Source organism: Camarhynchus parvulus, chromosome 1A (genome assembly GCF_901933205.1).
Source record: "Camarhynchus parvulus chromosome 1A, STF_HiC, whole genome shotgun sequence".
Taxonomy (NCBI): domain Eukaryota; kingdom Metazoa; phylum Chordata; class Aves; order Passeriformes; family Thraupidae; genus Camarhynchus; species Camarhynchus parvulus.
The window spans coordinates 23,463,240-23,478,461 of NC_044586.1; the positions used below are offsets into that span (position 1 = coordinate 23,463,240).

The 15,222-nt window shown below is 37.7% G+C and overlaps 1 protein-coding gene across 1 annotated transcript in view; it reads left to right on the plus strand.

Annotated features, from left to right (window-relative positions):
* EP300 (E1A binding protein p300) overlaps positions 1-15,222 on the plus strand; it is a 61,510-nt gene that overhangs the window by 2,257 nt on the left and 44,031 nt on the right. The window contains exon 2 of the mRNA XM_030961078.1: positions 13,420-14,075. Coding sequence (XP_030816938.1) covers positions 13,420-14,075 — 656 coding nt within the window. The remainder of the gene's footprint in view (positions 1-13,419; positions 14,076-15,222) is intronic.

A 15,222-nucleotide genomic window follows, 5' to 3' on the forward strand; every position in this document is an offset into this window, starting at 1 on the left:
CGAAGTAGTGCTAAAGACAATGCTTTTGTACACTTTATTGTGGAATTACGTGTACGAGTTTCTTGTTTTTGTATTTTATTTTGCATATACGGGATTCTTTTACAGCTTGTTTAGAAACGAGAGATTTTATTTCTCTGCTATTTTTCCTTTTTCCTTCTTATGTGCAGTCTGCTTATACGATTTACTTTTTACAATCCTCCGTTCTTCTTTCTGCAGAAGTGTATCAAAATACTCCTTTTCTGATTCAAATAGACCATCGGCTTTAGAAAAAACGGCTAAAACCAAAATCCAGATGCCACGCTTGTGGCATAAGGTTTATTGAGACTTTTGTATTCTTAGAGATGAAATTTTATTTCACCTTATTTGCATTAAGAATCAATATGGAGTGTAGTTAATCTTGCATCTCCTGTTTCTTTGCTGCGAGACCAAAATGTCTGAAATTCCCCTGTAGACTTAAGAGCTGTGAAGAGAAAAGGGGCTTCTCTTCAGTCCTGCAAAGGTCTTTGGTGATGCCGGGAAGGCAAGCTAGAGCATGGAAATTTTAGGTGTCCCAATCCCTAGCAAATATGAACTGGTTGTACTGGGAGGGGGGAGGAAGTAACAAAGGGCTGTTCAGCCTTTTAATGCTTTTTGCGAAGCAGGTGAGTATTTGGTGTCATTTTGCTATGAGAATACTCTGTTACCTGTCCCACAGGAGTTTCTTTGAACTCAGATCCTATTAATCTATGGGATATGGAGGAGGCCTCCTCCTGCCAGTCTGGTGAGTGGTGGCATTTCTGAAGGCACCAGTGCTCTTGTTCAATGCAGTTAACAACTGGCAAGAAAAGGGAAGAGTCGTTTTCTTGTTGTTGGTTTTTGGGGTCTTTGGTTTGGTTTTCTGTTCTGAAAAGCTCTTTGACGATTAACACCAGATTTTAATAACAGGTCTTTGAGCAGTGGATGTGATTCTATTTGGGATCATCTCCAAAATTTTCATTTTGCCTTTTCTGTTCTCAGCAAATGACGTTTTAGTTTTGAAAAGTTTGTGTGTGACTTTTAGTGCATATTAAATACAGCCAATGTTGTGTTGTTAGTGGAGGACATGACTCTTCCTAATATCAACAGGTCTCTAGTGAGAGAGTAGAAGAGGGTTGGAGAAGCTACTCTTTGGCTAGAACTAGTTGTTGCCTGTTTTTGTGCTAGATTTGGAAAACAGTGGTTAATTCAATAGTAACCATTTTAAATTTGCCTTGGAAGTGGTTATTTTACTCTGTTTAGAGAGGTGAAATAAAAATACTTTGTGAGAAAAGTTCTGGTACTTTCATATTTTTAAAGTTAAAGGCATATTTTATTCAAATGAATGCACATCTAAGTTCAGACATTTGTGATCAAATAAAGGTTGGATAATTTGTGAATGTATTTCAGTTTAACAGGTGCAGACTCTCACAGAATACTTAGTTTTAGTTAACTTACTGGGCAGCTTTTTATCGTTTGTAAATGAACATGTTACAGTTTTGGTGAAACACTGGGGACTGGGCAGTTTCAGTACTTTTCAGTCAGTTTCAATTTTTCCCAAAGTGATTGGGACTGTCATCACCTGATAGCTGTGCTGAAGTTTATAGTGGTGCAAACACTTCATATATGCTCCATAAGACCTATTAAAGAGTTCTTAATCTTGTGACTTTTTTTTTTAATTGCCAAGTAATTACGGGACCGTTTTATTTTCTGTGTTTTTTAACATGACATATAATATCTATTTCTGTGAATAAAATCATTGGTTTTAGTAACCCTCAAAATACATTCATTGGTTCATTTTTTCACAGAAAAAAATGAACCAGTGAATGTATTTTGAGGGTTATATTTTTTCATTTGCTGCTTGAGACTGCAGTTTTTGTCATACTTCTGTTGTGGGAAACTGCTTTGAAGTTTACAAGTTTTTAAACTATCTGCTGGTTAAATTTGCTTTGAAATAGTGCAAGCAGCTGTCATGAAGTAAATTTCACTTATAGAATCTTCTATTGTCCCCACTCCTCAGTTAATTATAGGAAATAAGTAACATGGTACTTATGTACTTACTCAAGCACTCTTTTTAAAACTGTTAGATTCTCAGCACTATCAGAGAAGGAGAAATGCAGGACAGTGTTGATGAAACTTTTTGCAGCAGCTGTGCATAGTGCTGTTTTTGCTGCTAACTTTTTGATTCGTTTTTTTAATCTGAAACATTTTAGTTTGCTAGATATGTAAAAATGATGACTGACTCATGTTACATTATTCCCAAACTTGCAGATGTTTGAGTGTCTAACTCATGTTTTCACTGTAGACCTGGATGATACTCATATTCTGGGCCTGGAATGTACTAAACTCTAATGTTGATGGCTTTCTTCTGAAAAGAAGTAAGCAGAGATTGTTCTAATATGCTTGATTTATTGGCAGCAGCCAAATATAGCTGCATTTCCCACTTTTGTTGCAGTGCTTCATCTTCTGTCTTAAAAGTTATAGATGGGTCATGTGTTCCCTGCTTAGAATTTGCTTTGCCATGGAACATACTGTGTTAGTGTGCTTTTAAGTTGCTTTATTAATGCCAGTTCAACCTTAAGGATGCAAACTGAAATGTTTGTAGCGCAGCCTGTAACAGTAGTTTAGAACGTCTTGGTACTTTCAGCATCCTCTAATATGTTAGAATTTTTGAATGGTCTCACTTTTTCTTTAATGTTGTGTAGCTCTAGAATAATTTCAGAGACAGAACTGTATGGGATTCCCTTGAACTACACAGGTTTCCCTACAATTTTTTTTCTCCATTTCTCTATTTAAGTGTTAAATTTGTTGCAAAGAAGAATGATAATGATCTATGTATCTTGTCCGGGCCTTAAGTTTTCTGAGGGCCATTACAATTCGACAGTGGGGTCATTTTTTGGTGACAACAGTGATTTTGTTACACTTCAGTACCAGCGCGGCTACACTGACAGAAGATGACACTGACTACATTGCCAATGTAGCACCTTTGCTCATCTTTCTTAATGGTAGCAACATTTTTGATATGTTGTACCTACTCTAGCAAGACTTTCTTAAACATTACCTTAGCAAACTGGTGCATATTAGTCCTCCTACTGTAACAGAATAACCAGAGTGCATCCTGAGGAATTCCCTCTTGGAGTAAAATGAGTGAAAGTTGTTCATAAAGATAGATTTTTAATTGGATGCTTTAAACCACTCGTTTTGGTATTGGGGGGGAGGTGTGTGTGTTTGAGAGGTGTCTTTTTATTTGTGGATCCCTCAACTTTACCTGCAGCAATGCAGGTGTGCTGAAATTGAAATTGCTATCTACAGATTTCTATGTGGTATATTCAGGGCAGGAGAGTTTAATTGTATTTTACACCGCCCCACATGCACTCCTCCTGCTGCTTAGAAAGAAGCAGTTTTCTGTGAACTGGGAAAGTGTTTTGGGCTCTGGATTCAGAACCGCTGTGTTTCTTCACAGAATAAAAGTGGAGTACGCCCCATGCTGCGGTGAGTTTGTATAGTATCACGTCTTTAGGCTGCTAGATCTGAAAGAAAGATTTTAGGTGCTTAGTGTTTCAGGCTTGCTGGGACACTGGAAGTCAGTTTTCTACAATTATTTGGCATGTGTGTTATATCAAAGAACAGAGAATGTATTTTGTGGTGTGTGCTTAACATCCTTCAGTTTCCTATATCCAAAAGTCACGTTTTTCTGTGCAATAGCACATCTTCCATCTCCCTCGAAGTATCCATCTTTTGTAAGAAACTTCTCTTCTGGACTGCTGCAGTTTTGACTGATACTCGTCTTTCATTCCTTCCGAATGGATCAGGATGTTTCTTTTCTCAAAATGAGTTCTATTAATCTTACCCCACTGCTCTTTTAAATTCTATTTTCTGAGAGCTGTGTGGTTTTTGCTGGTGTTTGTACATATTACATTTTAAACGATCAGCTTCTCATCAATCTGTTTTCTAGCTAACATTAAAGACCAAATGATTAGCTACATTTTAACTTAGAGCCATCAGTTAAATGTTTTCATCCCTTTTTCTTAAAAGCCATATTTCTTGCTGATTTTGCCGTAAAATGTCATTTGATTATACTGTAAGTCAAATATTGCAGTGGTGGATGCTTGTGTGGCAAAACTGAGTGTCTTTGCTGCGTAGCTAAACAGGCTCTCAAAATAACTCTATTAGGAATAAATATAATTTAAGAAAATTTAAGTCTGTGAGACTTCTTTAAAAAGTAAACCAATCATTCGTATAGTGCTTAGTGATTTTTTTTAAAGAAAAGCATGTGTACTTTTGTACCTTGTAAGTTCCAAACTGCTGTGTCTGTTCTTTGTGTCTTTCACCATGTAGACTCTGAGATTAGGTAGCTTTCTAACACTGCTCAGAAAAAGAACCTATTTAAAAAAAAAATAAGTACTCACTCCAACACGAGGACCATACATACCATGGTGTAAAACTGGGTGTCGAGCACGTACTGATAAAAAGCCTTTGAGACTGGAAAACCAGTTTACAATTGCAATTTAAAACTAGATTCACAAGTTTAATGTTGCAGGGAAAAACCTTTGTTTGGGAAAATCCTTAGGAATTTAAATCTTACATTAAAAAAAAAACCAACTAATTTTTCCATCTTGTTCCTCACAGTCCTGGAGTAAGGCTTGCCTTGAGTTCAGATTATTTGTCGCTTGTGCATTTGTAGAAAACCAAATTTTATCTGGGAATGGTCTATCAGACTCTTCTAAATATATTAAATATACTAGACCCTATACTAGGTTTTTGTATATGTATTTGGGGAGTGTGGGTCTAATAAGATACTGGGGCTAAATACTGAACTTCTGGTGTAGGAGTTCTGGTTTTTTATACCTTTATAACTTGGAGCAAACCACTTTATTATTATCTTTCAATTTTGTGTGATTTAGTGTATATTTCCTGCATCTTCTCTGTAGGCTCTTTGATCATCTCCAGTGTGTCACCTCAGAGTCTTGCTTAGTAGGAACAGCCTTTCAGTGTTTGTTCCAACTGTGTGAAGATACTGCTTCACCCTTTCTCATCGCTTGATTTTGTGCTCCTTCTGAGAGGGTTTGCCCAAAAATCACTTAGATTTATTATTTGACAAATGAAGTAATTTTGCTGTGTAGATTTCACTGACAACTAAACAATGCACACCTGTCTCCAAGGATTTTGTTTTTCTGTCTTTACTTAAACTGTAGCAGCAGGCTGAAGTAAAATACATCTGTCTCTGCATATGGTGGTGTGCCTGATAAAAAAACTTCTGTGGCTGCCTTGAATTTGTAGAACTTTAAGTAGAACTTCAGCTAGGGCAGAGATCCTCCCCCTGCACAGTATCTGTCAACCTGTCATTCTCTTCCTAAATAGCAACAAGTTTTCTTTAAATGGACTAGCATATGAATGTGTTTAAAGGTCTCTTAAAAACTTGATGCACAATATTTTCCTTCAAGCACTTATTTCTTCTAAATCTTTTTGAAGAAAATTAGCAGAAGGAGTGTTGAATTCTGATGGACTCAAAACCACAGTAACTTGTTGCTCACTTGGTGCTGTTCCTGTAAACACACCTGACATCAGGCATGTCAAATTGAAGACCAGTCTAAGATTTTTAATAAAAAGTGCAAGTTAGGTACAGAACGTTGAAAAACAGGTTATTTTCTATTAATGGTCATTATGAGATAGGGCAGATAACGATTTAGCTCTTCCCCATTTGATGGTGTGGAACACCTCAGTACTGCATCTTTTGCTGTATTCCCGTAAGAGATCTAAGGACAGGAGTTTTGAATGGTCTCTGCTTGCAGAATCAGGATTTGCTATTTCCTTCTTTGTAGGACTTCCAAATACCACTGAATAGACAATTTCTCTTGTTTTAAGAGAGATTGTAACATACTCCTACTGTTTTAATAGGTGAAAAGACACATATTTTCAGGGTTTTTTTCCTTCTTGGAATCCTAATAAAAAGTAGAAGTCCAGCAAAATGCTGCTGTGTGGCTTGCTCAGTACAAATTTTGCTGAAGGTAAACTGCCTTTTACATGTTACGGAGTGTAATTCTAGGAAATCTGGAGTATTACTGGTTTAAAATAATGAAGCCTCATCTGCTGACTTATGTTATTTTGTTTACTTGTATTTTATTTTGTACATAAATTCAGCATTGCTTTTTGCTTTTTACTCTGGAGTAGTGTTGAATGAACTCAGAAAAGTGACTTGACTTTTTGGTAATTGTATATGCAGATTGCATAATTTCAAAGTCGTTGTTAACTTGACAATGAAATGAACTTTACTCTTTTCTTGAAACTGATTTGTAATTGCTTCTAAAATGAATCAGTGTGTTCTATGCACATATGGGTGTTCCCATTCTATCTGCATGTACCCAGTTTTTGTCCACCAGCTTCTCTAACTTTTTAGACCTGTGTGCATACACAGATGCCACTGGGAATAATGATACTAATTTAGAGACTTTGAACTCAAGTTAAAGGTAGCCCAGTGAAATTTATGCAACATGTTCACAAGGAAATTACTAATGGTGTGACTTCAGCATTTTGGAATTAAAGTATCAAAACTTCACCTACGTGGTTTATCAGTGATGGCAAGACTAGTGGCTTTGTATAACAGCATGAATAAACAGGTATATAAATAAAAATGTCTCTGAAATTCCTCTTTAAGTAATATTAAATCTTTAAAAATAACTTATTCCTGAATTTTGACCCCAGTCTTTTCCATATGATTACTCCACTTCTGTTTCCCTAGTGCAGTTACAGTTCTATATTCCAGACTCATAATCATTGCATTTTCACTATGGTTTTCAGTGGTTAACTCCTACTATCATCTGTATCTCTAAATACTGTTTTTTTGAAGAACTTTGAAAATGAAACTGAAAAGTTTGTTATAAATACAATTTTCTTCTGAAGCTCCAAAAACCATACATCAATCAGAGTCTATTAAAATAGGCATTTCAGTTGATATTAGTTTGGGAAAAGTATGACTTAGACTTGCAGGTTATTGAGACTTCACAAAACTGAGACTATTTTCCTTAAACAAAAGTTGATGTGTTTGATGCCAGTGTTTGAATAGGGCTTAGGATAGCTTAGAAAATGGGGGGAGTGAGGTCCTAATTTTCTGGACTTCAGTAGATATTGAATGATATGCTGTTGCTGCTTTAGAACGATTTTTTTGTTGTTGTTGTTCACACTTGTAAAATACTTACACTTATGCCTGGTTGTTGCAACTAATATTGAAATCATGTGCGTTCTGCATGAATTTGACTTTGATCAATAAATGTTTGATTGTTTTTAAAAATATTTGTGCAAGAAATTGTGTGCTACCATAGTGTGCTAACATATTTTGAACCTTCGTGTTTGCTGTTTTGCAGTTGTTTTGAATAAGGCTTTTTAATATGGTTTCTGTTTGTGTTGTTTACAGTCTTACCTCAAATTACAATGTTTCTTGATGTAGTGAAGAAAGTCAGGTCTTTCCTGGATTGGCAGGGAAGGAAAGTGGCAGTGCTTTCCCAGTCTCTTATGGGGAACAGAATTAATATTGAAGTCTGACCTGAAGGCTGTTACTCAAATAGCGAAATACAGAACACAAATTCTCAGTTGCTGCTGAGCAAGCAATCACCCTCCATGAGGGCTATACAGGGAGGGCTGTCTGAGGATTTTGGAAGAAGTAACTGAAATGATGACTCTAGACCTTGGTATCTTAGGCTGATGTGGATGTTTGACCCCTTCATTTTAAATCAACTTAGTAGATGAATTTAAATTAATTCTATGTTTTAAGTTAGAGCATTTTGGCAGAACTTGTGTTACCGTTGGGCACTTGTGGCTTCATAGAGTATCTACATGAAAAGCTCCCTCTTTTAATGGATTAGATGGTCTGATCTCTGAAGTGTGGTATAGCACAGTTCCTACCAGGTTGGTGTGTCCCCTTTTCTTTAGGCATGTGGGTTTTTGGCTGGGTTTTTTTGTGGGTTTTTTTTCTTCTTTCCTGATAAAACTGCCTGGACTCATCTAGCTTAATTTTCTGTCATTGTAGAGGCCTCGGGAATTGATGACTTTATTAGCACTTTGTTTCAAGTCTGTGCTCCACCTTTGCTTCTGCATTTTCATGGATACTTGAGGATTATCCTATGAGATTGTGTCTCCTTTTCTTGTCCTGCCTTTTTTTGGTTTTATGTTTTGAGTTCTGGCTTTGTTTTTTCTTTCTTTTTTGAGGGCATTTCAGACAGTGTGTTTTAGGGCCTGTAATGCTGGTGCTTAACTGCAAGCCTGAATGGCTGATTTCTCTGGAATACTGGTGGAATCTTCTGGGCACTTTCTCTGTTACATGTAGGCCCTGTTCAGTTATGGGTAGCTTTTGTATCCCCATGCAGGGAAGATACTGACCTCTGCACCTTATTGTTGTTCTTTGTCTGAAAGCACGGCAAAGGTGTTGTGTTTTCCATGTGGTCCAACATCATCTGTGGTTTCTGTCAACCCTGCCACATCCATGCTTTGTATTCAGTGTCCTGTATTAAGCCTTGTCTGCTTGTTTTGTTGTGAACCCAATGACTGTGATGTAAGTGGATCCACCAAGAGGTTGCTGGGCTTCAGAAACATTTGTGTAAAAAGGTGACTTTAGCAGCTTTCAAAGTTGGTGTGTCTCTGGAATATGATAAAGGGGAAACAGGGGAGGAACTGTTGAGTTTCTTACCTCTGCTGTTCTGACAGGTAGGCTCAGGAGTCAGGAGCTGTCTGACCTATCTGCCCTGCAGGGTTCTTGAGGCAGTGCTGATCACACATGATGCTTTTCCTTCAGCTTCTACCAATTCTTCTCAAGACTGAATGCTCGAATGTCTTGAGTCTGAGGGCTCATTCCTGCGAGAATAAAGTTGTTGCTATTTTGTAGCACATGGAGATGTTCCTAGAAAACCAGTATTGTTCACTGCAGCCTATTTGCTAGGATCAGATAGTTTCCATATAGACAGAAATTCCTTTTTTATTCTGAAAGGTGGGTAAAGGTCTGTTGTCTTAATCCAGAAATGAGAAAATAATGGGATCCTGACTGTAGGCTAGAAAGCATGTAAAAGAAACTTGTATGTCCCACCAGAACACGTGCTGATTTCCTTGCTAACTAGTTAATATTGATATATTTTCCCTGCTTTATAAACACTGTCATAAATTGCTGCCTTGCCTCCCTTGAGAGCTGTTGCATCGCTGGTGCTACCAGGTGCTCTTGCACTAAAACTAACTTGAAATAAATACTTTGTAGCTAATTTGAAAATTGATCACTTGATAAGACATTGAAGTCTTATTGACTTAAGGATTTTGATTGCACACTCTGCATATGTATTAGTTTAAAGTCCATTTTGGTGCCAGGTGGCTTTTCAGCCCAGGCTGGCAGTTTCCTTGCATGTTGCAGATCAGACATTGTCAAAGGCAGACTTTTGGAAGTAGAATCCATAATCAAGAGTTCAGTCCATAGTATGCAATGCAGGTTAGTACACTGAAGTTGCTTTCTCACAGTTTAGAGCACAGTTCATACTGCTTAATCCAGTCTAACTGAACTGCCACTGATAGAGATGGACCTGTTCCTACTATCTTTTCTGGTTTTCTCACTACAGATCTAATGTAGCCAGGATAAGTTGTTGGAACATTTTGTTTTTTTTCCTGAAGACTTGCTATGTGCTCAGTAGTGGTACAATTCCTAAAAGGAAATTATGATATGCTTTTGCATGTTGAGATGATCACAGATTAAGACTTTCAGATCTACTACTTAGATGTTGTTTTGAGGTTTTATTTGCCTCTTGGTTGGCAGCAGCAATCTATTCTGTATGTTCTTGTTACCTGTAGAAAGAAATACACCAATAATACCATAAACAGCATAGTGGGGAATCACTCTGTGCTGCTCTATTGAGATCAGCATTCAGGTCCACCACTGCCACTTTCTACCAGCGCATTACTGGATGGTTTTGGGCTTTAGGCCAGATACTGTCAGTTCTGTTACATCCCTATTTTTCTGTGTTAGGATCTCTAGAGATGATGAATCAGGTGGACAAACCATTGCAGGACTAATCTTCCTCCTCTGCCTTCCCACAAGCTTGATTTTGTTAGCGAGAAATCATTGTGCATATCCTTAATGAAACAGATTGCAAGAGTAGCAGTGAGCTCAGTGTACTGGAAAGTCAATCAGTTCTCTGCATACTTCTCACCATTCTCTTAAGCTATGCCTTTGTCTCTTGTGTGAGTATATATGATCTTGTTTTTACATGGTTGGTGAGCTGCCTGGCCCAGCCTTGACAGTCTTTGGCTTGATCATAGTTAGTACTCTCTATGGTGGCCTTTAGGGCACCAGTTCTGTGGAGAAGACTGAAATGGATTGCAACTGATACACAAGGTCCTATTTGTCTTTATGGTCATTTGAAGTTTTGTTTCAGTCCTGTATGAGAAAATTTCTGCCTCCCAGAAGTTGACTAGAAATGTAATTTTCATAGCTGACTGGATGATTGGAAGTTTTTTTTCCCCCTATATTTACTGGCTAAAGAAGACTTTGAAGGTTTATTTTTGGAAAAGACTTTTAAAAAAAGCAAACTCATACCAGAATATTGCATTCTTGGTAGTTACTACTTACAATTCTGGTTAATAGTGGACAGTATTCTTTTGCAATGAATTGTCTCTAGTATATACTCTAGGATTAAAAATCCTAGCAAGTTAGTTTTATGTGAAACTTTTGTATTGAATGTCTTAGTTGTTTTGATGTAAAGAACAAATACAATTAGGATTATTTCACAACCATTCAGGTTGGGGGTGGGTTTTGTTAATGTAGCTGGTGCTGTGTTGTGTTTTAAGGTATTAATAAAAAGAATTAATGCCACTTACAGTTTTTATGACATTTTTCTTCCCATTCACTGATGTCACAGAATGACCAGGCCAAGGAGCTCAGATGGCTTGTACCTGGATGCTCCAGTTAGTAATGGGCAGTAAACCTTAAAGCTGGAGTTATCTCCTCGTTTATGGGGAGGGAGAATTTAAGGAAGTGAGGTCTTCAGAGAAGCAGATTAATATTTTCTTGCGAGTCAAGATGACCAAATCTTTGTCTCTTCAAACAAGAATTGCACTGCCCCTCTGTGGTGTTACATCTGAAATCATCTATATGGGTCTTCCTGAGAAAATACTATGTGGTACTTTGAAAAACAAATCAGTTTTTCATATTCACTTTACAGTTGGTTTTGTGAAGGGCTTTATATGCAATGGTCTGAACACAAAAAAGATGAACCAAGGATTTTTGGTGTGGGACTTGCCCTGTAGTGGGAGTTGTTTGTTCAAGAGCAGAAATTCTTTGCCCGACTAGAAACAGTCAAAAACATGGGCTTTGGACTGTGTGGCTGCTGGTGAGAGATGTCTGGGCTGCCATGATGGTTATGTTGTAGGTACAGGCTTTGTACTGGGTCATGTTTTTGCCAGCCACTTAATTTTGTTTTCAGTTTTGTTTCCTCATCTTTGAGGACAACAGACTAAGTTGTGAGTTCCTGATTGTATCTTTTACTCCTTCCTCACTCATGGGCTCTTTGTCAGGTTATTAGCATTCAGGATGTAATGTTTCAACAATTGCTTGTTGTCCTAACAGGCTTCTTAAGGTGGCAATAGAAGCTGATTTAAGCTGTCATCAATTTTTTTTATTGCCTTTTCCATTTCCTTGATCTCTAATTTTAGGGTCTCTTCCACTAACTCTTCCCATGTTCACAGTAATGTAATTCTTAAGTTAAACACTGAGCATTGCAAGTTGGTTTTGGTTTCAGTTTTTTGTTTCGGGTTTTTTGTGGGGATAGGGGTGTGTGTGGTGTGTTTTTAGATGAATCTACTGACACACAACATCAGGTTCATAATTTTAGATGAAAGAGAACTTGGACAAAGACTTACTCTTCTGATTGTACCTTCACTTTTGAATCTTCAGAAATACCAGTCATGCAAATGAATGATCAGTCCTTAGTGTGTCTGCAAAGCATAACTTCTAGCACAAGATATATGTTAATGAAAAATATGCTACCTCATTGTAATAGTTTAGAAGTTCTTTAATGGAAATTTTCTGTCTCTGGTGGTTTGTAGTAATGTAGAGTGTGTAAAAGGAGTGTTAAAATCCTTATTCTGGTGTACCTGCATTCTTGCCAATCTCGTGCCGTATTTTCAGAATTCTTAAGTCACAATCTTACCTGTGATAACAGTTGTCGAAACCCTGTTAGTCCAGGTGTTTGGCAATTTGTGTATAGTATCATGTGAAACATTTTAAACAGATCCATAATGCTGATGAACTTTTCTGACTTACATGCTGTTCAACTGTAGTCTTTTCCCACTAATATTTGGATTATTTGCATCTTGAGCTCCACCTTTTTTGGTCACTGCAGCAGCCAAGGCTGCATTTGAGCTTTGCATTCCTCACCAGACACTCATTGTTGGTGAGAACAGCACACCAGCTCCTCTCTCATTTGGAGACAGAAGTTGTCATTAATGCATGTCAGAAACCATAAGCTTTCCAAGTTAGTTTGGGTTTAACTACCAGAGATTAAATAGACCAAGGTACCTTTTTTAGTGCAGGCATAAGAATTTATTCTCCTGAGCAAGTCAGTGTTGGGTACTATGTAGTATTCTTGTATCGATATATTCCAAGTAGCAATCTTTGGCCCCTTAGTTACCTTGGGGATTGCTTTGCATGGGCTGTTGAGATGGGAATTTGTTTTTTCATGGTAATGTTCTTCGCGGTTTTGTGGCAAGGACCCTCCAGGGGTACTTTGTTTTCTGACAGTATTTGTTGTGGGAAGATACTGGCTGTCCAGTGAAGTTCAATGAAATTTGGCAACGCAATGCTGGTAATGGCTGAATGTGGAAGAATAAAAAACCCAAAGAGCTACCCAAAAGAGAAACCAAAACAACCAACCAAACCAAATGCCGGAAAACTCAATTCAACATAAAACCCTATAGCCAAACCTCTATTTATTATTTAATAAGTAGTAAACATTTTAAAAGTTATATTGTTGTATTAATTATTGCTATTCCAAAAGCGACAAGTTTAGAAAAAAATTTAAAGACAGTGTTTTCCCAACAATCTGCTAATTATTTTTTGTAATTGCTCTTTAATTCCACTGGCTAACTCTGGAAGATTTCAGTATGTATTTTTCACTCCTCCCTTGTCAAAATTCTCAAGTTGAGCGATCATAGGCTGAGATATCCAGTGACCTTTCAACACAAATTGTAAAAAGCTGAAGTGGAGTGGTTTTCTGTAGTTTAGACCTCGTAAAGTTTAAAATCACTTTTATCCTTTGCATTATATAGCTTTCAGTAACAACTGATAAGGGAATTTAGCTCAAATACAAAAAAATCAAGTTTTGCTGGAAATTAAAAAGTAGAAACTTCAAGATGCTATTAATTGCTCTGACCTCATACACAATCTGTTTTGTTTTTCAGATTTTGGATCACTCTTTGATCTGGAACATGACTTGCCAGATGAACTGATCAGCTCCACAGAACTTGGACTCACCAATGGTGGTGACATTAACCAGCTGCAGACCAGCCTTGGCCTGGCACAAGATGCTGCCTCTAAACACAAGCAGCTGTCTGAACTTCTACGGGCTGGTAGCTCCCCAAATCTCAATATGGGGGTCGGTGGCCCTGGCCAAGGCATGGCCAGTCAAGCCCAACAAAACAGTCCTGGAATGGGAATGTTAAATAGCATGGTGAAGAGCCCCATGGCACAGGCTGGGTTGACTTCTCCCAATATGGCGATGGGTGCAAGTGGGCCAAACCAGGGTCCTTCTGCTCAACCCACAGCAGCAATGATGCCAACAGTGAACAGCCCAGTGAACCAGCCTGGCATGGGAATGAACACAGGGATGAATGCTGGCATGAATCCTGGCATGTTGGCAGCAGGCAACGGACAGGGGATGATGCAGGGGCAAGTCATGAACGGTTCCATTGGAGCAGGCAGAGGAAGACCCAATATGCCCTACCCAAACCCAGGAATGGGCACTGGCAACTTGTTGGCTGAGACACTGCAACAAGGCACTCCACAGATGGGAGGGCAGGCTGGACTAAGAGGGCCACAGCCTGGAGCCATGAACAAGGTAAGACAAGCTAAACTTCATTACTTTTCCTCATTGTTGACTTTGTTTTGTAAAATTAATCTTTTGCACTCTGGATTCTATAGGAACTTTTCTTTAAGAATCCTGTATGATAGATTAAATAGTTTATATGCTGCTAAAGGGGAATTTGTGATGGTCATAGGAAGCAAAAATTGAATCTTGCACAACAAGCAAGACTATGACTAGATTAAAAAGCCTATTTTGGAAATCTTGTGGCAGTACAGATTATCCATTACACTAAAAAGTAACTTGATTTAATTGTATTCTGTTTTATGCTTTCTCTGCAACTGTATTTTTCCATCTAATGTGATGCTGGTATTGCAAGTGTGATGGGAATCCATCAGGACCTTTTAGGTGCTGTGGTGCTTTTTTCTGTATGACAGTTAATGCAGATATTGGTTGTCTGAGATCAACTGAGTGTTTGTGCTGTAGCAGATGCTGAGAGCCGCACACAGGTTTGAGTTGACTGCTCTCTCACTGTGTGTGCTGGGTATTTGAGTTAATGGTGGAGAATGAACGCTTGTGTAGATGTCTGAAGACAATGTTGGGTTGTTAAAACTGTTAATCTGACTCAGTTCTAGTTTTAGAGTTTGCCGTGGCTTTGTCTATTGGAGAGTAAACCAGAAAGCTTAAAAAAATTATTTTTAATATTGAGTGGGAAATAAATGTGCTTTTGTAATCCAGGAGGTTGGAAAAAAGTTGTCATAAGTCACCAAAAAGATGAGAGGAGACCTACTGGTTCGACTAAGGATAAAAGGATGTCTTTAATTTTTGTTGCGCACAATTAGCCAGCTTACAGTAGGAGCCACTTGAATATTCTTCATTTTTTTAATGTTTTGATCAAAAGCCTAGAAAATACTTCGGTATTTTAGTTCACTTTGTGAGTATTTTGTGTTTCTTGGCTACTGAGAGTTTTTTTAAGATGCTTTGCAATACCTAAATCTATCTCTGAATGCCTAAAGTCAATCCACTTGGAGGACTTGGAATGATAAGTAACAGTCTATAAAAGTATTTGAAGCATTCGTAAAAAATATGCTGTGTATTAATGGTTTTGTCATGCTTTAATATATTAAGTGAAATTATTTTTGTGTTTTGTGAACATTAATTACAAAATTCTTTGGTCTTAAGC